This window comes from Alligator mississippiensis, chromosome 1 (genome assembly GCF_030867095.1).
Source record: "Alligator mississippiensis isolate rAllMis1 chromosome 1, rAllMis1, whole genome shotgun sequence".
NCBI classification, from domain to species: Eukaryota; Metazoa; Chordata; order Crocodylia; family Alligatoridae; genus Alligator; species Alligator mississippiensis.
In genome coordinates, this window is record NC_081824.1 from 338,745,354 (window position 1) to 338,770,361 (window position 25,008).

General features: G+C 41.4%; 1 protein-coding gene across 1 annotated transcript in view; it reads left to right on the plus strand.

Moving 5' to 3' along the window:
* Nucleotides 1–8,883, plus strand: part of TUBGCP5 (tubulin gamma complex component 5) — a 43,431-nt gene extending 34,548 nt beyond the window's left edge. The window contains exons 16-23 of the mRNA XM_014600440.3: nucleotides 1,335–1,517; nucleotides 2,032–2,116; nucleotides 2,223–2,343; nucleotides 3,198–3,376; nucleotides 4,027–4,152; nucleotides 4,999–5,087; nucleotides 6,643–6,743; nucleotides 8,535–8,883. Coding sequence (XP_014455926.1) covers nucleotides 1,335–1,517; nucleotides 2,032–2,116; nucleotides 2,223–2,343; nucleotides 3,198–3,376; nucleotides 4,027–4,152; nucleotides 4,999–5,087; nucleotides 6,643–6,743; nucleotides 8,535–8,581 — 931 coding nt within the window. The 3' untranslated portion in view covers nucleotides 8,582–8,883. The remainder of the gene's footprint in view (nucleotides 1–1,334; nucleotides 1,518–2,031; nucleotides 2,117–2,222; nucleotides 2,344–3,197; nucleotides 3,377–4,026; nucleotides 4,153–4,998; nucleotides 5,088–6,642; nucleotides 6,744–8,534) is intronic.
* Nucleotides 8,884–25,008: the final 16,125 nt, after the last annotated feature.

Consider the following 25,008-nt stretch of genomic DNA (forward strand, 5'->3'; position numbering starts at 1 on the left):
CTATGTTCCTCCGGGGAACAGCAATAGACAGATGCGCTTCCCAGGCCTCTGCGCAGCAAAGTAGTTGTGGTGCATGGATCCTAGCACCTTTTTTTCCTGCTTGCTTTTAACCTGAGCTGAGTCATTCTGGCCCACAGCTGAGAAAGGTAACTGACTGCTGGTGTAGTGTTTGTGTGCTGCTACAAGACACAGTGGGCATCTTTATACATGTTCAGGAGTGTGGGAGTGTGAAGGTAGAGAAGGGACACTTTAATTAGAACGACTCTCAAGAGCCACTCTAATTTAAAGCTTCTGCATTGTCTTATGTGTTCAGTGTCCTGAGCTTCAAAATGGCAGCAGGACAAGCTTTAGTTAAAATGCCTCCACTGCCATTTTGAAGCACAGGGACACTGAATACATGCGACACTGAGGCTGTTGTAGCATGCTAATCAGTACGCTCCAGCAAACTTAATTAATTGAGTCTGCTCCAACACGTTTTAATTAGAACATGTTGGAGTAGGTGTCAGGCACGTGCGTAGGTGTCTGGGGAGCCCAGTGCATAGACACGACCAATATTTTCTCCCATAAGGTTATTCTTGGCAACCAAGGACTCATTTTAAGAAAATACTCAGAAGTAAATCAGTGGCACTACACTTTAAAGCTAAGAATGAGACTTTAGTACCTGTGCTAGATGTGGGTCCAAATGGTACCTGTGTAGGAATACAAGAATCTATCAAAGTTTACTGAAGTATGCCATTCAGTTTGGAGTTCTTGTAGTGAAGATGCATCTAAAACAAGGACCAGCAGCCTTTTTAACAAGCTGCAGGTTGGAACCAGTCTGGCTCCAGTTCAGTGAGAGCTGAGTGACTTTGGCTGTCAGTGTCAGAGGGCTTTCCCTGCCAACACTGCTTCCCCAGCCCCCTGCTCTCAAGCTGTGGCTGCAGTGCATCTGGGCAGTGGCCCTGGCAACAGGGCCAAATAGCTGGCAGTTGCTTCCTCAGTGCAAAATGCCACTTCTCTCTGTTCCTAAATTGTGGCGCAGCTACCCATTGGCTAGAAGCTGCACCCATGCTGCAGCCAGGGGACTGAGGAGAAGTGACAACAGTGGTACAGGTGGTGCTTTCAGCAGGCCAGCCTTAGCACAGCTCCTTGCTGCTTGGCCCGGGTATGAGCCAAGGCACAGGTGAAGCCCTCTGGTTCTGCGGGCTGGTTTCAGGGGCTGGATCTGAATCTTGACCGTATGTTGCCAACCCCTGGTCTAAAGGGTTATAGTATATGGTATTTCATTTGATGTTAAACTAAGACTTAACAGTGAAAGTTGAAGAAATGTTCATATATTTGTGTTTCTTATTTAGGCTAGTAGAGTACTTGCAAGCAATGAGAAACTTCTTCTTGCTTGAAGCTGGAGATACTATGTATGATTTCTATACATCTATCTTTGATAAGATTAGAGAAAAAGAAACCTGGCAGAATGTATCATTCCTAAATGTTCAGCTACAGGAGGCAGTTGGTCAGCGTTACCCAGAGGACAGTTCAAGGTAAAATGCATGAAATTGTTTACAGTAATAGTAAAAAAACTGAATTCCTTCTCTCTCCTTGTTGAAATAATAAGTTAATGTAATACATAAGTACTCTTTGTGCTCTTATTTGTCAGCACAGTGAAATTCCTCTTACTTAGCATGACACTGGATTATTATGCATAGTAGTAAAATATTTAAATAGTAGACTGGCAGTAAGCTAATGATTTTCAGTTAATATTGTAATATTCATTTCAATTGTACCTACAGACATTTGCTTTTACTCTTCCTTCACACAAGCTCTGTTATTTATTCACTTGCAGTGATGTTTTTTTCATAAGTCTTATTTCTTTTATAACATTTTGCTAAAGAAGCCCTGCACAGAGATAATCTTAACCACTCATTTCTTTCCAGATAAAATTTGATCATTGATATTTAACAGTGGTAAATTAAAGCAAAAATCTTAAGTAAAAGAACTACCTGCTAGTTCTTGTAGCAGACCATTGCTAACTAGAGTCCTTGTTTCTTTGCATAGGCTATCTATATCTTTTGAAAGTGTTGATACAGCAAAGAAGAAACTCCCTGTCCATACCTTAGATGGCTTAACTTTGAGCTACAAGGTAAAACCCAGTCACAAAATAATGCTCTTACACCTTTAATTTTAAAACACTTGAAATAAGCTCCATGAAATTAAATACTCTTAATTTTCTTCCCTTACACTTTTAGGTCCCTTGGCCTGTGGATATAGTTATAAGCTTAGAATGTCAAAAAATTTACAATCAAGTGTTTCTTCTCTTATTACAAATAAAGTGGGCTAAGTACAGTCTAGATGTTTTACGATTTGACGGTAAGAAATTCCTTGAATAAGAGATTCTGTTTTTAAATCTATTACTGAATCTAAGGTCTTGTTTTAGGGCATGTAGGTAGATATAGTTTAAGGTTAAACTTGATAACTCTATAAAACTCCATATTGGGATTGGCTGCAGGGTTTGATCTTATGGGGATAAGCAAGGTACAGGGAGTAAGGGGCTCACCTATAGCTTTTGCAACCCTACCAGGCAGTTCTGCTTGAAGGTATTCAGAATTGTGTCTTCTAAATGTTAAAATGTATTTAAAATTGTAAGCATCTGGCTAAAGTCTGACACCTTCTATCTCTTAGGCTGACGACGTGTTTTTGTAACTTGTGGGGTTTTTTAATATGTATTTTATGTTGACTCCTTGGCTCTCGCCTACCACTTTACTGTAGCACAGGGGTGGCCAACCTGCAGCATGGGTGCCACAAGTGGCATGAGCAGCCTCTGTGTGGCATGCAGTAGATCAGGGAGGGAACAGGGAACACAGGTTACAGGTAGGGCAGGAAGCAGAAAATGGAGTAACAGATCAGGAAGGGGATCGGAGTTGCACTCAGAGGGTGCAGGGTTGACTTTGTGGCATGCCTGCCAAGAAGGTTGGCTCCTACTGTTTTAGCATGTAGCAAATGGCAGTTGCACATACCTTGTTCCTCAACCACTTCTCTATATATTCTTCACATAAGTAGTTCTTAACAAAACATCTGAATTGGGAAGGGGGAAAAACTGTTTCAGTGTATTTATGTGCAGATACTTGATAAAAAAAAAAAATGGAGGGATTTCAATTTTTAAATACAGTTGTGTATACCATGTGCTCATACTAACATCTTTCCTATTTGGGGGTTTTTTTTAGAACTAGTTAGTGCTGCAGAAAAGCCACAGCTCAAGGAAGGACCTTTATTACAACAAGAGAGAGTTCCTCAGTTTGGACCACACACCGAGCTTATAAAACAACAAATTCATCGCATGTTCCTCTTACGTGTGAAACTCATGCATTTTGTAAACAGTTTGCACAACTACATCATGACCAGGGTTTGTCTCTCTATAATAATCTCTCTCACTTTAAGAATTTCAAACTGCACATGTAGTATTGCTAGTTATTCAGAATATTTTTTGACTAAGCCTCTGTGTACAGTTAAATCTTATTTTTTTTTTTTTTTTAACATTTACATTCAAACCTTAAAATAAATGTTTTCCTGGATTTTAAGAAAGACAATCTGAAGTCAGTTTAGCAAATGCTAAACTGTATTTTAATGTGTGCAGTTCAGTATATTGATAGTAACAATTTTTTTATTTTTCAATATTTTCCCCCCCAAAGCCTTACAGTGTGCTCTAATGCTGAGTATTCATTGGCTCACTGTTCTGCTCTTTTCACCCCAGCTCTCTGGGTAGATTAGGGGCAAAGCTCTGTGGGATGCAAGAGGACTAACTACACTCTCACTTCTCAAGCTGTTAGAGATTTTTAAAGTACTCTGGTGGATGGTGTGGGGGATAGCTGCACATCTCTGTCACTGATGTGCTCAGTGTTTGAAGTGCTCCAAATTGGAGTGGGATTTGGAGAGCCCCAAATGTATGTCTTTCTATGGCCTGATGAGGCTCTAGACAACCTGGAAGAGAACGGGCATTCCAGGCACCGAGGTACTCTATACATTTAAATGCTCATGGCTGTCTTTCTTTTAAAGATTCTTCACAGTACAGGCTTGGAGTTTCAGCATCAAGTAGAAGAAGCCAAAGATTTAGATCAACTGATAAAAATTCATTATAGATACCTGTCTACAATCCATGATCGCTGCCTTCTGAGAGAAAAGGTGTGCAAAGTAAAACTAAAAGTTGTAACTGCAGTTGAACACGGCAGAACATATTTTTATTAAGTTATGCATTGTGTCTTGGGTTTTTGAATATAAGTATAGTTAGGAGAGGCAGTGCCTTTCCAAAATGCATATTGAGACCTGCTTTCCCTTGTAAATCTCTGACTTTACTCTTTGGTCACTTCAGTTATATTTCAAATGTTACTTGGGTTATATCTGGTTAGGAGATGTGGTGAATGGAGAGTGGGTGGGAATTTGAACAAATTGTAAATGTACCTGGAAATATATTTAAGATTGTCTGCTACAGTAACAGAAATGGAAGGTAAAGAAAATTCCTGTCCTTCATAGTTCTACCATGTTACTGATATGATCCATTACAGAGGTAGCAAAGTCTGAATGGGCTGTACCGAAATATTTAAATAGTTACTTCACTGTTAAATGCAGCAATTGTATAATCTAAGATATTTAATCTATGGTCATCCAATTTAAAAGTTCCTATAAGAGATAGGAGAGCAAATGGGGTTTACCAAGTATAAATAAGGCCAAGAAATATGATTACATTTGTTTTTTCATATTTGTCACTTGTGGTATTTTTAAATGTCAGCACTAGATTTGACACCTGGGTACTTCACAGGTGATACACTTGCTACATGGGGTAGCACTCTAGTATTTTATCTTTGGTTGCATTAGGCATCATAAAATAGTCAACCAGAGTCAAGCAGAATGGAACATAAAGATCATAAAATTGATTCAAATTAAAACACGCACTTTGTACTGTCACTTTATGGCCTGCTAAAATAATAAAATCCTACCCACAACTACTTTAATTTTAATTCTCCTTTTTAGGTTAGTTTTGTAAAAGAAGCTATAATGAAAGTGCTGAACTTGGTACTGATGTTCACAGAACGTTGGCAGGCTGGTTTGGGGGCTTGGAAGTAAGTGTATATCAATAAACTTTTATAATGTGATTACTTCACAGTTCTGGCTTTTTCTGGAGCACTTCTTTTTGCATGAAGTGGTGTTACTTTGTATTGCTTAGTGGAAGATAATTAGGATAATAATGGAAAAAAATGAAATGTGTGATGCTTCATCACCTGCATGTACCTGCTGCTTGTGTAATCAAAATATTTTTCAGTAAGAAGGGTGAACTCTATAAGAAAGTTACTTTTTTTCCTCTGTTAGCCATAATGAAGTGAAAGGCTAAGTTATCCTCCTTGTGCTCTAATTTTCTGTCTAAGACTTAGCTTTAACATCACTGGCAGTGAATATTGACATTCATTTGTTTTTATGAGGACTGTGGACTTGACCTCATTCTAGTGTGTTCTGAAGGCAGGAGAATGGAAAAAGTGTTTAACTTCTGGTCTGATGTGTTCTTCCTGAAGTCTCCCGTTTATGTGCAGACTGTCTAGGATAAGAACCTTGTCCTAGGTCTGAGAGTTGGGAAACCTGGCATTATTAAAGTAGCTGGAAGCTTTTTTGCCAGTTACTTCAATGGAGGCAGGGTTTCATTTGGAATGTTCAGAACATTTAGAACGTTCATTTAGAACATTTAGAATGTTCAAAACCTCCCTTTGCCAGAAATAAGCCCTCTGTTCTTGTAAGCAAGGTACTTCTTATAAGAAACACTGCTTTTCCTCCTATGATACCTGTTATGTCTACGTGAGCACATGATGAGAAGTTCACCCAAGCTGGGATTTATACAAGGGCTGGCCTAACCACTTCCATTGATGCCAGAACCCTACCCCTAACTTATAAGCAGGGATCCTGCATTTCTGTGTTAAAAAAATCTCCAATTTTCAATTTAAAAAAAAGTAACCCAAAATCCACAGTTTTCCAAGATTAAAATGACACCTCTCTGTCTCTCTCTCTCTCTCTCTCTCTCGATTAGATAGATATAGATATATTTATATCTATACATATGTCTATATATAGATATACCTTTGTATTAGTGGTGTGTCATTTTAATCATGGAAATTAATTAGTGGTGTTTCATTTTAATCGTGGATTTTAAGTTACTTTTTTTAAACTGAAAATTAGTGGGAGGGGGGTGGTTATCAGAGACCAGGATCCCTGCTTATAAGATAGTGTTGTATAGTTTAGTTGATAAGGGAATCAATTAGCCTGTTGTTTAAGTTTGTTCAGCCTTTCAGGCTCTCAAGTGTTAAAGTGAGATCTGTTTTTTGCCTTCTGGAGCCCGTTTCCTACTAGGGAGGGACAAAAGGAGCACGTCTTCTCCAGGCAGGATTTAACTTGTTAGATACCTACTACAGGGTGGTAGGAAGGATACTTTATTATTTATATTGTGGTAGTGTTTAGAAGCCACAATCAGGAATTGAGACCTTATTGTCCTGATACACCTGAAAAATACTGCCTTAAAGCTTTCAGTAAACAGAGTTTTTATTTTTCATCATTTAGAAAGGAAGGTTAAGTAATCTTATGTGGATTATAAATAATTATTAACCTGTTAATTGAACTGCACTTCTTTCTTAGGATGGAATCCATAGAGAAGATGGAATCTGATTTTAAAAATTGTCACATGTTTCTTGTAACAGTTCTAAACAAAGCAGTCTGCAGAGGCTCTTTTCCTCACTGTGAGTATACAGAACATTTTTAATGCAATTGGCATTTAATGTACTGATGTATACCCTGGATTTTACGTGGAAAACTTTATCAGGAATTTATGGGATGGGACTGTATTTAATGTCTCTTAATACATTCCAATTTGTACATTTTCCCATATAAAGATGAGATAAGGTTCAGATATTGGAAACATTCTCTTCTGATGATACCTATAGTTTTTTTAGTACTGTCTGTTTGGCAAACTCACCGTCTCTGGCCTCTGCCTTTTAAGACCACTGTTTCTCCAGGTGTGCTGTTTTCTGAATCAGCAGTTTTACAGGGCTTCAGGTAAGCTAACTAGCACTGCGAGTAACTGGGTCATTTAGCCAGTGCCCATGCTTATTAGTCTGCCCCTGGCAGAATGTGGACCTGGCTGTACTGCTTCAGTTTAGGGAGGCAGCCTACACTGGGCAGTGCGATGTGCCTGTGGCCCTTGCTGCTGGGGATGGTAAATTTACTGTGTAGATGTACTCCTTGAGCATTTGTCATGCTTTGTTAATGAACAGTGGAACTTATTTCGTTTCGCCTAATCCTCTGAAAGAGGATGAATGACAAGGGTACACAAATACCAAAATAATTGATTTCAGTCATAATTTATGATTTTGCCAAAGGTCTTAACATGCCAGTTGGAATAAAACACATGATGATTAGACACTTGGTTACTTGTCACTAACAATGGCTGACATATTGAAAAGAAAATTTGTAGTCAAAGCTGGTCACATTCAAACATAAATTGCATAGTCTTGATTTAAATTTTTATTATGTTTGTAGTGATTAAAATTTTTATAATGCCTACTACAGACTAAAGAGAGTTATTACGTTTATTTCATCTCATCAGAATTGATGTCCTAAAATGGGTAAAAGAACCTGCAACATCGTATTTTTAGCAGTTCAGTAGTATTTAGCAATATAATTTCTTCTTTTATAGCACCATAATCTTGTATGGTGAAATGCATGTGAAAAAGGAGACTGTACTTGCCCTGACACATTTCCAGGAGATCCGTTTACGTCTGTTAGGATTCGAGAGTTCCATTTTATTTTCTTTGTTAGCTATTACAGTTTTCATGTGTCACAATGAGGTAGTGCTTCAGTCTTAAACATTTTGATTTCTAGTGAGAATATCACCTTTGTGTAGCAGTATTGCAGACCTATGACCACTTCACAAAGTGTTTAAAAGTAAATAAGTGCACTTTAAGTACTCTTAGAGTTAAGAATAAAATATTTGACAACGTGATAGCGGAATATGTTGATGTCTGGGACTGCAAGAATAACACCAGCTGAATTTCTTTTAAATTGTATTGTTTTTTCACCATGACAGGGTATCTGGATATGGTGATTTATAATTTCAAGAGCATAAATATACAGGAGCAGAACCTAGATTAGCTATATTGATGTAAATTTATTAGTGTAAACATGAGATTCTGCTCTCAGTGTTGGTTCTGCTATTAGTGGTATTATTCACTTGTGTGTGTTTTTACACATTTTATGAAGGATGAAGTTTAGATTTTAATTGTACTGTAATTAAGGTTCCACACAGTCATCTGAAGGGTGCTTTACTAGTGATTACATAGTTAACAGTTCAGACACTATGTCATTACCTTAAAAATTCATCCCATGTACAGTACCTGATACAGTTGCAGAACCTTGGACATTATTTAATTATAAAGTCTGTCTTATCTGCCTCATAAAATTATAAATTTGACAATTTACAGTAAACATTTGTAAACTGATTAATTCTAAGCCTTTAAAATGTTTTTTCACAGTGGAGTCTTTAGCCGTGTCACTCATGGCTGGCATGGAACAAAGTTAACTCTACTGAAATGCACTGGATTATTCAAGAACAGAGTTCCAGCAGCATTCTCTTTCAACACTGTATTTATTTAAAATTGTGAGCATTATTGTGCTTATGTTCTGAAATACATATGTATGTAGATAAAACTACATTAGTCTGAAATTGTATATAATGTTTGAAACTGTAAATGATGTACACTATTTAAGTATACTAGTTGTAGCTGTATTATTTCCATATGTATTTATATGCTAAAAACTTCATTTATATTAAGTGAATTGACCTTACTTGAAAATGCATAAAATCTCATGTTTGTAAAAAGAGTAGTAGTCACTATTTTGTGAAAGTGTTTTCTGATTTTTAAGGCTCTTAAATTCCATTAATTTTGCAAACATGTTTTACCTCCAAGCTTCTTGGCGGAATAACTGTTCTTAAGAATATTTTTATACCTGAGAGCAGCATTGTTACACATTGTACAAACGTTGATCATCTTAATGCTAGCTTAGTGCTAGGTTGGAGTTTGGAGCAGTCACACCTAGAAGTCTAGAAACCTTCTCTGATTGTCCTCTACCTGCACAGCTGTGACTTGTCACTAGAGCTAGGAAGGTCCCTTCCAGCCCTACTTTTTTATGATTAAGGACCTACCTAATTCATGGAGGCTGCCTCCATATTTCATGGTCCTTGCACAACGTTGGGCACCATGTTTGCCGCAAAGCACAGCAGGCCCCTCACGCCTCTGGCCATGGGGCCCTGGAAGCCCTGCCCCTCCCCAGAGATCAACATATGGCCATCTGTCAATTTCTGGGGAGGGGCAGGACTTTCAAGGCCCCTCAGCCAATTTACCCTCCTTACCCCCATGCGCCAGGATGCCAGGGCTTCCAGCCCCCTTTTTTGTTTGCACCGGCCTCTCCTTATCCTCTGCTGGCTTGCTGCTGTTTTCCCAGGATTTTTCATGGGGGAACTACCAAATTCATAGTTTCTGCAAAAAATGCAAAATTATAAATTTGATAGGTCCCTATCTATGATTTGTCTATGCTTCACGCATAACCTTGGCCACCACAACACCAGTGTTTTAGACTGCAGGGAGGGGAGGGAGACAGCAGGGTCCCTTGAGAGCAAGGCTGAGGCACTCGGCCGGGAGCTGTGCAGGGAGATCGCTGCCCACCTGGTGCCTGGGCTCACTGTTGCACGCATCTGGGCATCTCTTGGTCAAATGTGTCCTTCAAGCTGTTCCCAGTGCCTGGGCAACTTCAGCCTGAGTGGGGCTCAGCTGCATCTCTGGCCCACCTCAGCTCTATCTTCCCTGCATCCACCCTCCCTCTCACCCATCCTTGGTTCCCCCAGGCCCAGCAGGGGCAGCCCAGCAGCATGTGTGGCAGGCAGATAGACACCATGGGGCAGGGGAAAGGCTTAGGCTGCAGCCCTGGGGAGACAGTACTGCAGGGCACAGGGCTGGGACTAGGGCAGAGGTGGTGGCTGGTGAGAGGAGAATTTCCACCAAAATTCTGAGTAAGCTTTTTTTTTTCTCCTTTTCCCCTGTAGAACATTGGCTTGACAACAACTTTTCCTTTACTAAAACTTCAGGCTTTTGGGGCACCCATACCAGGTGCCCAATGCCTGTTGTGATGCATTCTAATTATAACACGTTGGAGCAGCCTTGATTAATTAAGTCTGCCAGACCATGCTAATTATCATGCTCCAACAGCCTCAAAATCACATGTATTCAATGTCCCCACATTCAAAATGGCGGTGGGGGTGCTTTTAACTAAAAGCTTGTTGAATGAGCTTTAGTTAAAGCGCCCCCACCGCCATTTTGAAGCACGGGATGCTGAATATATGAGACGCTGTGGGCACTTTAATTAGAGAGGCTTTGAAGAGCCATTCTAAAACATTTCCTCCCTGCACTGGAGCATATGTAAAGATGCCCTGTGAAACCAGGTAGTGATTGTAAGGCTGTCACTTCTCTTCCAGGCTTTTTGCAATTGTAATTTTTTGCAGCCACTAGAAGATGGCAAGTGATCAGTTCCTTATGACTTAAGTTGCAAAATTCTCAGGGGGAGCATAAAGGGGTTATCTGATAGTTGGCATCCTATTATTTCCCTTGCCACATTTCCAGTTTTTCAGAACAGTTTAATTTTGGGACATACCATATACAATAGAATCCTCCCAACTGACCACATGCCCTTCAACATTCACCTGTTCCTGTACCATATAAATGTGTTTTAAGTGGAGTGAGATACCATCAATTATAAGATTTGCAAATATTTTTTTTAATTATTGGGGCTTATATTTTCTAACATCTCTCTACATCTGGGTGATCTGAAAATGTAGGGTTTGGGGGTTTTTTTCAAATGTCAACTGAGATTTCCACAAAATTGCTCACCTCCAAGGTCTGGGGCTTCCCGAACATGAAACTTGGCAGCCCTGTGAACAGTCTGACACCCTGCCAGTGCTCTGTAGAATGTTCCCTTTTCAGTTTGTGACTTAGCCCAGTTTTTGCTGAGGTAACACACAGCATTTTATCGTTCACTACTACTGCCTTTGGTGTCATGGTCCTCTGGATGAAGGGTCCTGATCAGTAGACAGGAGTAATTTGTAATTCATACCTCAAGTCCAACTTGGTTTCTTTCTATTAAGGTACTTATACTATACTTTTGTATTGCATATATCTATAAATGCTTGTTCCTCCAATTTGGCAATGTTAGCTCTGATGTTAAGCAGTTAGTTGCACCTGTCTTGCATATGTATGCTGTTTGGCCACGTTGCAAATTATAAAGTACAGAGAGCAAAATGCACCATTAAAGATGATTGTGATCTGGTGCAGATTTTTATACATTCATTGACTGAAGATAGCAGTAATACAAATACTTTGCTCTTCTCAGACTTGCTTTAGGTATTAAATTTGGGTGAACAAAAAACCCCAAACAAAACAAATCTGTTACATTTGATGCAACTCCTAGTAAGTCCTTTTGACAGCTCCTACTGTCATTTGGAAAATGTGTGGGGATCAGTGTGCGAGCATTCTGGGAAGAGCGCCTTTTTTGTTGTTCCCTGCCAAAACCCATGGAGGCGTAAGTGGTTTCCCCCAGAAAGAGTTCTGGGGGCTATCAGCAGTGCATAATGATGGCTTCTAGTACTTTTTGGTTCCTTTTGGCTCACAAAGGCAGAATAGAGTATATGACATTGTTGCTCTTTTTTCGAGTCATAGACCCTCTCTAGTATCTGCTGTTTCTATGGCAGGAAGGCTTCAAGTGCACCAAGTTGATGCACCTCCCCTGGCTCCTCCAGAACTTCAGTAAGAAGTTCTGGTTGCAATTTTTCCTAAATCTGCCCACCCTACCCATGGTTGTATGAAGCCCTCCTGGCATTAGTTCAGAATGGTTTTCCATCAGTCTGAAAGGAGAAAATTTAGTGGCGAGAGTTGTGTCTGCAGCTGTGGAACCTTTGTGTACTTTGTAGTTATCTCTCATTTCCCAAGTAGGGTTGCTTTTGGTGACACTGGTGACGCTTGCTCCAGTGAGAGCATTGGGAATTGTTTGAAGATACCAAACAAAAAACCCTGTACAACATGTCATGGTTTACATTTCTGAGCCATATCTGATCCTGTTTTATCATGTTGTGCCCAAGCTTAATTGGTTTCTAGCTCTGTGGCCTCTGCTCTCTTTGTAGGAGTAGGTCCTTTGTTCAGATGAACTCCCCCTACCTTACTGCACTTTAAAATGAGGTATTTCCACCTATAGAAAAATTAGACCTAATGTTTGTATATGAGGGAGTGTGAACTTCATGGTATCCTCTCTGACACAGGGATTTGTTCTGGGATGACCCGATTGGTAAAAGGTGATGTTTGGAAAGGAAAAGCCGAATGGTTCCATAGTTGAAGGTTCAGTTCTTCGGGAAAAATAGTACTTCCTGTCAATATAAGTTAACAACTACAGATAAAGTCCTTGAACTGCTGTTACCCTGATAAAATCCCCTAGGAGAATCAAACCATCAAGAAAATCAACTAAGCACCTTCACTGACTAAGAGTTTAAATGTAGTAAAAATACTAAAATAAAAACTACTGAAAACTATGTAGCACAAAAGTAGTGCAAATACAAAACTCAAGACTGTACAACAGACCTGCTAGTTTAATTTCTTTAGTTTTCTTTATGCTTATATGGAAATTAAATTAAAACATAGAACTGAGGTAGGTCAACTCATTTACTGTACTGCATGTTAAGAATGTCTAAAACAGGTTGCCAGACCATGGCCTGTGTGCTACAAGTGGCACAGGCAGCTGCTATGTATGCCACCATATAAGCGAGGCCCTGGAATGGAGGCAAAGTAGCTCAGGCTCTGGCTTTGCAGAGGAGTCGGTTGGAAGACCGCTGCCAAATTAAGGGCTTTGGATCCTTGTTTGCCACTTCACTATGCTGGTTGTGAGGCTCTAGAGAAACATTAACTTGACTCTTGCCAGTGATTACTCCTTGCTGCAGCATTCTGCCCCTGCTCCTTGCAGCCAGAGGGCTTAGTTTCTGCCTTCTTTCCAAGGCACAAACTACGAGGTACGCCTCTAGCTGGAGGGTCAGGGCGGTGCTTGGGCAAGAAGTGCAACTTAACTTGAGGCATATCTGCCAAAAAGGGTTGACCATAACTGGTTCCTACATAGTGGCTCCATTGATTTAATTAATACAGGCTTCACTTTCACCACTCTCACTATAATTGTTTTCATTTTCAACAGAATCGCTTGCAGAGACTTTCTTCCTTATCTTCTCATAGCATGTCCTCTTCTGTCTTCCATGGTCTCTGTAATGCAGCATTTCTTGAAACCCCTTCTAAACTCATTCAGTGCTGATGCTCTTTCATGCTGCCATAACCCACTGCAGTGATGGGGCAACAGGATTTTTTTTAAGCTTCCCTGCTGGGTCTGCAGACTGTCTGCTGTGCTGTATGCAACAGATTTTTCACCTTTCAGTGAAAATGCTATCTTCCTCATAAATAAGGAAGTGACAGTGTTGTCCTCAAAATGTAATTGGAAAAAATGATGACAAGAGTGCAAATGTTTGAAATAAATGGGAGGGTTAAAAGGGCAAGCAAACCTTAAAGGTAAGTAAATATTAGCTTTAAGTTGCCTGTTCAGAGTAGGTGTTTGCTTCAGTACGGCTGGTCAACCATGTGCCTCCTATGCACGCTGTTGGTTGGGAAGGAGGTAAGTGGGCAGCAGTTTTGGAGTATTCTATTCAACAACAGTGCTGTTCTCCTGTATGATGTCTACTAACTGCCACTGTACAGCTTGTGTCCATTTGTAGTGTATTCCCTGTAACATCCAAGCTCTGCTCAGTTGTCATGAGGCCTGTCTCTAGTGGGTTATGGAATAGAGAAAATCCCACACAACTTACTGATTCGTTTGATGCACTGGCTGGGGAAATTTTTAGCTACTTGCACGATTTCACAATGATTACACACTTAATTCATACAACACAAATTTTATTTTAAAATTATTTGCTACGCATATAACACTGCTTAGCTTTAAGAAATACCACAAACATTAAGAACACAATAACTACATATATTAGAAACAATGCTCCAAATGCACTTCCTTCCCAAACTGCTATAAGAATTAGTATTACAAAAACAACTACAATTACAACTCAAAGTTAAATTTGAATCAATACTATTTTTTTTTTATTTTTGTATTTTTTTTATAATATACTTACAATCCTAGAATTCCAAGAAACCAAATCCCCAGGTATACCTTCATTCTTTAGTTATGGTTTTAGGGTTGGTCTCAGCAGTGTTAGGAACAAGTCACCTTCTTTCAGTCCCTTTCCAGTGCTCCACAGCTTCAGCGTGAACTAAGAGATTTGTGTTCACGGAGAGGGTGGTTCAGGTGATCAGTCTGATCCGACCTACACTTGCGATTCTTCCTTCGATGTTCTGCAAGTGAGGTTACCTCCAAATTGGAACAGTAGGTTACAGTTTTTATTGAGTGAGTTGCTGTCTTGCGTCTCTCCTACCCAAACCTGTCACTAGTCCCAAATTTGGGCTCGGTCGGATCTTTCTTAACAGATTTCTGCTGGGTTCAGTTTCTTTTCTTGACCATTTTAATTACTTTGGGGAATTTACACACCACTGCAGTGACCTTCCTTTCCAATCTTTTCAAAGGCTCCTAGGGTTTGATCTCTCAGGATGTTTGCTTACGGGTCATTTTTAGGTTAACCTTGTTAAAGGCCTCTAAAGATAAAATTCAAGAGTTAAGACTTTGAGCAAAGTCAGGACCTTCCGCACGTAGGCCAAAACAATGGCCTAGATAAGAAGATGAATCTTGTATTTTTCTAAACTGGCTAATGGGCAACTATTACAAACATTCAAACTATTACATTCAATATGACAAGGCCCTTTTCTGCTAACTTCCAATGTTAAATTTAATCCATTCACTGTAGTGTCTTAGACTCCAATGCTGCCTGGGTCTCCCAGTCTTTTTCTTTCTCCTCTTACCTCAGGAACTTCCATTTTAAGTGACCATTTCCTTTCTTCCCCCCTCCACCCATCTTTTTCTTATCTACAAGTTATTTAGATGCTGACAGTTGGTAAATGCCATTGCCTGTGGTGGGAGAAACCTCCCTAAGGTCCGTTGTCTAGCTGTAATTTGATTGACAGACAACGCGGGTAAAGAAAGACAGCTGTTTATTTGCTCGAGCAAAGACCATAAAGCCAGCAAAAGGCAAAATGCCCCCCCCCCTCAAGGGTGAGGCGATCTTTTATACTTCTTACAACAAAGCAAGACTATATGGTTAACAAAAAGCAATACTTGGGGCGGTGCTCTACAAATCTTTGTAACAGCATATTTCTATTAAGCTGAACTAGCACTTTTAAAAGCTAAAAGTTAAGTAACAGTAACATTAGCAAAACCTTACACAGTAGTAGATACTTCTCAAGGACACAACTAGTATGCTCAGAACAATGGTTTCTCTGTCTTATCTTACTTCTTGCTATAGCTGATTTTTTTTAGCACACAGACACAGATTCACTTTTTAACTCAGAAAATGCTTGGTACAGTTAAAATGATTACATGACACAAGCAGAGGCCTAGCTATCATTCTGCCTTGTGGTCAGCTGCATTGCTAGGCCACAGGTCATGCCTTGTATTCAGCTGTAAAGCTAATACTTCTTAATAATCCAAATTATTGTAAACCTAACAGTATGCTATCAGAAAACTATTCTATTTCAGGGTAATAACAAACCTGCGCACTACAGCCCTTGAGGGTTTGGACATTGCTGGTGCAAACTTTATAAGGCAGGAAAAGATAAGCAGTTATTGTTTGTAGTATCCTTTCTACGGTAGGAAAGAAAATTCTTATTTACTAGGGCTGTCAATCGCAGTTAACGTGCAATTAATGCATTAAATGGATGTTGCATTAATTTTAACATGTTAATCGGGCATGGTTTTGGAGCCCGTGCCTGAGCTCTGCTCCACTGCCTCCAGGCCTCCCAGCGGGGCAGCACTGGCAGCACAGAAGACTGCAGAGCAGCCTGAGCGTGGGCTCAGGGCAGCTGCACCAGGAGTGGGGATGTGCACACAGACACAAATGACCAGTCGCAGTCTGCTTGCAGCCAGGAACGCAGCCTGGCTGCACGTAGAGCAGTGCCACACCCGTAAGTCTGTGGAGGGTGAGGGGTGGGGGGAGCAGATTGAGGCCCCCACAGTGAGGGAAGGAGTGGAGCAGGGAGGGGCGAATGGGGCCACAGGGCCAGGATGGGTGGGTATGGCTCCCTGCTGCTGTGCGCAACTGTGGGGAGGGCATGGGGGGCACTGCAGGGGCGGAGGTGGGCTGCCTGCTGCAGCTCTCTGCCCTACTGCCTTTGTCTTAGGAGTCACGTACTGGCTGCACTGTCCTCTGCCCACCCAGCTGCAGGAGGCACAAGATGGCATCACACGGCTCCTGCGGCAAAAGCAGCAGGGCAAAGAGCCCCAGCCTGCAGCGGGCAGTCCGCCTCCACTTTGTGCACAAATCCAGGGGGCACATCAGCCCCAGGGGAGGAATGAAGGGTCATGCAGTGGTGGGGAGCTGTGACACCCCCCCCCCCCCCAGCTCTATTCCACAACTTGCCCTGGCCCCAGGGCCCCATTCACCTCAGCCCCTGCCCCACCCTCACCATAGGGGCCTCTGATCTGCCCCCCTTACCCTTCCCCTCTCCCTCCACCCCTTCCCCTCCAGACCTAAAAAAAAACAAAACAAAACAACCAAAAATTTGTCTGCTGGGTGCTGTCTGTTTGTGTGTCTGTCCCTCACCCCCAAGCCACAGTTGTCCCCGTCCCCAGCCATGCTGCTGCCCCTTACTCCTGACCTACAGTACCCCACATTCTGCCAGGGCATTCAGGGACTCCCCTGGGCTCCAAACCCCACACACTCACAGCCCCTACACCTTCATGAATTCCCCCTCCACACCCCCCAACCATACAAAGTACCTGCATAACTTTGAATTTCTGTGCATAATTTTGAGTTTTTAGGTGTGTGATTAAAAGGCAACTAATCATGATCAATTGTTTTTAATCATTTGAAAGCCCTATTATTTACCATTCAGTTTTAGGATGCCATCTCTAAAGACTTTTCTCAGTTCTGGGAATTCCTGGTGACAGTACTGAGAAGTTCTTTTCCAGCTTTTGGAACAAAGCTTATGCATGCTGATGCAGGAAACCTCTCTGCCTCAGAGCTCTCATTTGGTGGGTTGCATGCTTGCTTCATTTATCCCTGGGAGGGCTGCACTGGGTCACATAGCTGACTGAAAGCATTAACAGGTGAGAGCTGGGCTGGTGGAGATGATGTAAGAATTCTGATGAAGCTAGACTAGAGATTGCATTTGCACCTCTGCAGCAGGCACTCTAATGTTAGAAAACATGTCCTCGGTCATGTGACAAAATATAAAAGGAAATGTCTGTTTGCAAAAGCTAGACAGAATCCTGAAAGATGCATACATGCATTGCTGTTCCCCACCAGAATGAGGCCTAGCATTCTGCAAACCTGGAGGAGCACAGCCACTTAAGTGAGGGAGCAGTCAGCCAATTTCTTGTAATGCTAGAGCCTACTAGATGTTGCATCTCTAATATTCCATTTTATATCCCTGTGGACATGCTCGGAGTTCATTGCTCCATTAATGCAGTTTCAACCACATCAAGGACGATTGTGTTTGTTCCTAATTATCACTTTGTGGTATTTTGCTTACATGTACATTGGATATTATCTATAGATGGCTCAATAATAAATATATAAAAAATGCATTGTTATAAGTTGTACTGTTAACTTTTAAAAGCCGGGGAGGTTTTATAGATACTTAAAAAAAAAAACTGTTAACATTAATATTGTTATTTAAAAAATTCCTTGGCTTTACAGATATAAAGTTACCTTTCAAAGGCTTCACTGGAAAAAAAGTCATGAGATTTTTTAGCTGAGAGGTTGTAAATTACAACAAGCTTGCATTGGCTTTCTGTATTAATTCCCAGCATTATCAAAATGCAACTCGTATTCTGCAATATAGCCATAGAAAGATTGAACTTGAATCACACTTTATCTTATGGATTGTTTTGACTTTTTAAGAGCTGAGCATGCGGCATGGCAGGTAGGAGAGGAAAATGGGGCTCAGCACTTGGGTAGGAGGAGCAGCTGGCTAAGCACCAGATTTTGGTGGGTTGCAATGTTGGGCATGCTGCAATCAATTTGAGAGATTGCTTGAGGAGCCTTAAGGAGAGGTGAGGATATGAAAAGGACAGAGGGGACATTTTGAGTATCTAAAGGGAGACTAAAACCCTAGGTGGGAACAGAAATTGAATAAGGTACATTCTCACATCCAGCCCAAATGGGAGCATCTAACACAGCTCTCTCTTAAAAAAAAAGAAAAAGTAAAATTCCAGTCATAAACATTGCCACACAATAACTAATACTTAAAGAAAAAATCAAGCAGGCGTACTGTGCTTTTCTGTTGTGCTGCTGATATTCTGGGTGCTCTCAAGGGCAAAAAATCCAAGTGGCAGTGGAGATCACAGAAGTAACGAAGAAAAGAGTTCTGTGTTAGCATGCACATAATGATAACACAGAACACTTCCCTCCCCCCCAGCTGCTTGCTGGCCATTTTCCTGCTTTTTCGCAGTCCCCAAACATTTTAATGAGGACCAAGGTTTTTCACAGGTGACCTACCAATTTCTGTGAAAATCACAAAATTTTGAATTTGACAGGTCCCTACCTATAAAAGAAATTAAAAAGGAATATTGAAGATCATTGTGGCAATAACAGCTATACAGCCAATCCATGTTTCATTCACCCTAATCACGATAATCGACAAACCTTCTCTTTCTTTTAACCAATAAAACTGTTCTAGAGGCTGTGGCAAAAGCCCTCAGGAAAATACTGAATTAAAGTTGTTCTTTCCTTAGTACCTGACTTAAGAAATCATAAACATAGTAGCTGCTGGATAATCAATTGCCATCTTTGAGGCTGGATTTCTTGCACCTGGAAGAGAACTTCAACAGATGGAACTCAACAGGAGGCCAAACTACAGACCCATAATCCTCTTTTTTTTTTTAGGACCTGAAAAACACTTCAGAAACTTGTAATTACTGCAGGCTTATCAACAAATGAGCATAGCCTCTGAAAGACTTTATAACATGACCTTTCAAGTTTTCTGATTGCATTAACACAGTATGTGAGAATAATGAGAAATGATGAATATACACAAAAATATGTAAGGAACTTTAGTAGTAAATACAATGGCAATCTGGTTGAGACACTTGATCAAGAATATGAATAAATGGTCAGCGCTCAGTATGGAAAGAGGTTAATAGTATAGTGTCCCAGCAACCATTGTTAGGATAAGGGGCATTAAAAAAATCACTTGCTGTATCAAATTGTGCAGGCTTGTTAAAGACTAAGGAAAATCCAAGGAATTCCAAAAGGATTATCAGAAGTGGGTAAAATTGTCATATTAGGTCTCCTGTAGATGAATGGAATGCAGTAGGCTTTATAAAGAACAATTATACTTAACTGATAGGTTCTTAATTAATTATAGGCTCTTAAAAATATCTAGCTATTTTGGGTGGTTCAATTAAAGTATATGTTCAATGGGGAATTAGAAAGAATTCAGACAGGCTTTTGCTGGACAGTGGTACAGGAGTTCATGAATAAGCTTATTGAGAGTTTCAAAGCTTATTAAAAATTAGATGGGAAAGCAGCATGCAGTCAAAAAGTGTTAATAAATTATAAAAGACAAATTTTAACATGAACGTAAGTGCATACGCGCGCGCACACAGTGCTTGCTAGAAAAATAAGTGATGTTTCCAACCCACACTGCAAATATTTCTAAAGAATGAGTGGAATTTCAGAAATCAAGAAGGCACACACCAGCACCATCTAGAGGCAATATGTACCAAACATTTCAATTGCTGTGATTCTTTTTAAAGGTGCTGGCCCAGTAGCTTTGCTTGATATAGGACCAATGTATGTGGAGGACAGGGAGAATGGAAGTGGCTTCTTGTTCTGCTTCTAGTCTTGTCACCAACAGAATCTGCTTATCTCAGTTCAGAATCACTGGGACTCTGCAGGAAGGGCTACACCTTTTCCCCACAAGGCAGATTTATTTCTAATTGGAGGGGGTTCCTCTATGCAAGAGGAATGTCTCTGATAGATTTCTGGGGGACTTCAATCAAAAATGGAAGGCAGGAGAAATGGAGGTGCCAAGTGAGACACAGAAATCACTGCTCAGGAAGTTGGAGAAAGTGTGATCAACAAAGGTGAGAATGGAAAATTGGAGAGAGAATGAAATGTGGATTGGCTCTATAGCTGTTATTGTTGTGCTGATAGCATTCTGGGTGCTCTCGAGGACAAAAAACCAACTGGCAGTGGAGATCAAGGAGGTAACGAAGAGAGGAGTTCTGTATTATGCTCAGTTTAAATGACAACTTCAAGACAACACGGGAAGAAGTCAGAATGGAAAAAAGAGAGCAGCAGAAAGATGGTCATTGAAGACAAGTAAATGAAGTCACTCGGGTATAAAATGTGATGGAGATGAAAGGAATAAGATATAATCTTAGGGGACTCCAAACAAAAATGGAAGGCAGGAGAAATGGAGGTGCCAAGTGACAGAGGGCTCGAGAAATTGGAGGAAGTGTGATCAACAAAGGAGAAAACAAAGGAAAATGGACACTGAGAGAGAGGCTACTGCACAGAGATGCCTGTTGTGCCCCATTTGGTTCCACATTCAATATTTTAAAATTCAGAAAATGAGCAGCGCTTATCCAGATCATACATCCAAGATAAGATTAAAGATAATAGAGAGAGCTCCTTTATTAGATCATAACAAATATATTTCTACACTACAGTGTAAGTCAGCTCTGGATCCCAAAGAGTCATTTTAAGTCTGAGACAAAATAACCAAATAGGTGTTCTAGAAAATAAATTTGAAATTATGTAATTGAAGATCATTGTGGCAGTAATGGCTACAGAGCTAACCCACATTTTATTCACCCCAATCAAGACAGTTTGCTACCTAAGTTTCATTAAGTTAGTTTTATGGTGTGTTTAATATACTAATCTGTTTTTTCAAAATTACTTCCTTTTGTTTTAATTATTGCCACTATTTTGAGCTCCCTGAATGAGTATGTCAGACTTGAGTCTCTGATCAGTTATCTGTATTTTTCCTTCTCTACTTTTTTCCATTTTTTGGAACTTTATACCTGAAAAGGATTCCCTTTCTAGCCCTCTTGCTTCCCTTTGCCAAGCTACAATTTATCTTTTCCAGTGTAGTAAAAAGTAACCACTTCAGTTCAGTTATGAATTGTAATCTGCTGGAAATAGCAAGAGCACGTGGTATTAACTTTTATACATGTTAGAAAAATAAGATGGGATTGGAGATTCTGCTTCATACACTAAGTGAGCAAAGCCCTTAAGCCTATGATTAATTGAAATACATAAGTCTCTTTGACAACACAGCCATTAGTACTTCCCATTTCTCTACTGAGAACAAGTCCTTGGAAACAGAAATAAGTGCATCAATGGAAATGTCTTACTGTATTATTTGTGTATTAGAGTATGGAGAGAGAAAATTAACTTGGGCAAGGAAAGAATGGGAATGTTGAATGAGGAAAGTATTGGTAATTCCCGGGCTAAGCATTTTGAGGGCCAGTATGTAATATTGTATTATTATTTCAGACAGAATAGATATATACATTTGTGTGTGTGTGTGTGTGTGTGTGATTTCTGAAACAATTTAGCTTTATTTCTGCCCCTGGTGTACTACACACTTTCCATGCTGCGAAGAAGGTACAGTTCTTATCCCATGGCCGAACAGTTGAGATCTCTGTTCCTCATCAACATGACCCCTCTCCTCAATTCCATGAAGTGAGAAAGGCACTCCTGTTCTGTGCCTGAAGGTGCTGACCATGTGCTCAATTTTACATGTAGAAAGAGGCCTGTAGAAATAAATGGGATCACTGCAGCACATTGGGCTGACTCCTGAACACTCCACACATTCTGGGCAAGTTGACTCATCTTTTTACAAAATAAGAAGTTTTCTGGAAGAATGAAAATGCAAAGTGAGTGTTATACATGTAAATATAAGCATCAAGTCTGTTAACATAAATGTGAAAAACCCTATGTGGTGGAGTGAGAAACTACTTGCTTCAAAGTGTCAGAAAAATTCACACGGAGGCTTACACTACAGGTAAAGAAGTGGATCTACCAACATTGGCTTGCTCCCTGCACTGTCCTGAGGGTCTGACTTCAGTTTCTGCAGGATGGAGCATTACCTTTGTGCTTAACTTTGTGCACCTGCACAGCCCGATTAAACGGGAAACACTCAATATGTGTACAGCTGAAAAGGTATGCAAGTCTGCAGCACTGGGACCTGCTGCCATGAGTGCTGTGAAGATTTAGGCAAACTTAGTGTCAAGGGGTGGTGGGGAATAGGACACCTGGTACCATTTTTAGGTATACAATTTGATACAAAAACATGCACCACCAGGAGGAATGGCTGTCCCTACCTCCCCAGATTTTATCCCAGAGCTGAAAGCTGCTGATTGTTAAGATGATCTCGTGACTCCTAAATTAAGGGTGCTGAGGGGTGCTGCTTAATATTAGCACTGTTTGCTGTGCAAGCACTTACTCATGAATCACAAACCCAGAGATGTCACATAGAAATCTGGGGCAGGGGCATGTAGGGGGTTGCACTGACACACTTGCATACCCCTTTGATTTCTGCTCCACCCAAAGTTTAAAACCAACTGCCTGGCAGTGGCAGCAGCATTTCTAGTTAGGCAGCGCTGTCAGAGTCACTTGACTTCATGCCTCATTATCCATCTACCTGACCCCTTCCAAATTCTGTATTCCACAGGTGTTAACCTGCCTCTCTTCTTTTCAAGGGTCTGCCTGTTCCACCAAGCACGTTAGCCTTTCTTCAGCAACTCTGCTGTCTGTTAGCTGGTTAGGAAGCTCTTATTTCACAGCCCTGCAGACTGTTTTTAACTCTTTCCAAGGAACTTATCTTTGTTTTTGCTTCCATCTGAAACTGCACAACACAGCTCCAGGCACCCAGCCGATTAGCAAGTCTTCTAGCTTCTTTTAATTGGGGAAAAGGAGGTGTTAGTAGTAGACACCCCTAGAATCATAGAAAATGAGGGTTGGAAGGGACCTCAGAAGGTCAAAGCAGCACCATCCCCAACTAGATCATCCCAGCCAGATCACTCTATCTTCTCCCTGGATGTGTCCCAGCTTGTCAGTTGAGCTTCTAGTTTGTATCTAACTGGAAAAACATGGTTGTTGTGATAGACATAGTTGGGGTGGATCCTACTTTGATTCCTACTCCACTCAAAGTTTTAAACCAGTTAGTTGCCTGTTAGTAGCAGCAGCATTTCTAGGCAGGGAATCAATTGGCTTCATAGCTCATTCATCTAGCTACCCCCTGGACCTGCCCTGGCCGAACAGTGAAGCTTCTAGTTTCTTTTTAACTGGGAGCATTTACAAATTCATGAATGCACCATAATTACAGTGCATTAAGTTTAGTATCTGTGATGACAGATACCAACTTAATGTGCCATATTCAGTGCTAATGCACAGTAGCAGAGATGACTGGTTCTTTAGTGACATTAATGAGCATTAGATTAAATCTACTGTGCAGTGGTACAGGTTGTGTCTGCTGTGCTAATGTGCAGTAGAATGAGTCTCCTGCACATTAAGCATCTTGTGTAGGGGAAAAACAGGACCGGTGGTAAATACCCCCTGGCTGCCCCCTTGACCTGCCCCAGCCTCTGAGTACAGCTGGAGAAACACAGAAACATAGAAAATGAGGGTGGGAAGGGACCTCAAGAGGTCCTCTAGTCCAGTGGTTCTCAACCTTTTTTGTACCAGGACTCATTTGTAAACATTAGTGGCCAGTCCCGACACAGTGGCCCTCACTCCTGACCTGCTGCTCCCCGCCCCCCCGTCCCCAGTGTGTAGGGACGGCTGGCTGGAGCTCTGCCAGCCTGCAAGGGAAAAACCATGGTTTCCCACATTTTTCCCCTAAAAAGAAGAACAATTTTTTAGTTTGTTGATCCCTTTTTAAAGTTTGTTCATGACCCTTTAGTATTTTCTTGCAGCCCACTTTTGGGTCACAACCCACAGGTTGAGAAATGCAGATCTAGTCCGACCTTCTGCTCAAAGCAGGGCTGTCCCCAACTAGATCATCTCAACCAAGGCTTTGTCTACTAAGGTCTTAAAAGCCTCCAAGTCTGGAGAGTCCACCACCTCTTTGGGTCACCTGTTTCAGTGCTTTTCTACCCTCCTCTGGAGGGAGGTTTTTCCTTATCTTGAACCTAGGGTGGCCACCACTGAGGATGTTCTGGTTTTCTGCTACTCTGTCCTCTATTGATATGAAACTGGATGCCTTTATGTCCTCTATTTTTCTTTTGGAGCAATGGAGAGTGCACAGAGAGCGCTAGTGCTCCCCCTGAAACTGGTTGTGCCAGTGCACTTGGTGACTGGAGGCTGGGTCCCCCCCTGCCCCGGTGGCCGCTGGGGGACCCTACCCCCGGTCACACCCCGCTGGTGTCCCCTAGACTCAAGAGGCACAAGCCGCCCATATCCAGAGGTCTTGATGAGAAAAATAGAGGACATAAAGGCGTCCGGTTTTGTATCAATAAAGGACAACCGGACTGTGCCCTATGATGGCCACCCTACTGGGACCTAGCCCTCCCTTGCTGCAAGGTGGGTGTTGCGGCAGGCGTGGCCATGCCCCTCCCCACGTGCAGCCCCTAGACCCCCGGTGGGTCAGCCCGCCCGGCCTGGCCCGTGCTCAGCCGCAGCCGCCGCCCCCTGCGGCACGCTTGGAGACAGCAGGGCCGGCTGGGGGCCGGTTTGAGCGTAGGAAGCTGGAGCCGAGGGGGCCGGGCCCGCGCTGCCGGGGCCACCCCCCAGCTCCTGCCGGGGAAGGGAGGCGGGGCCGG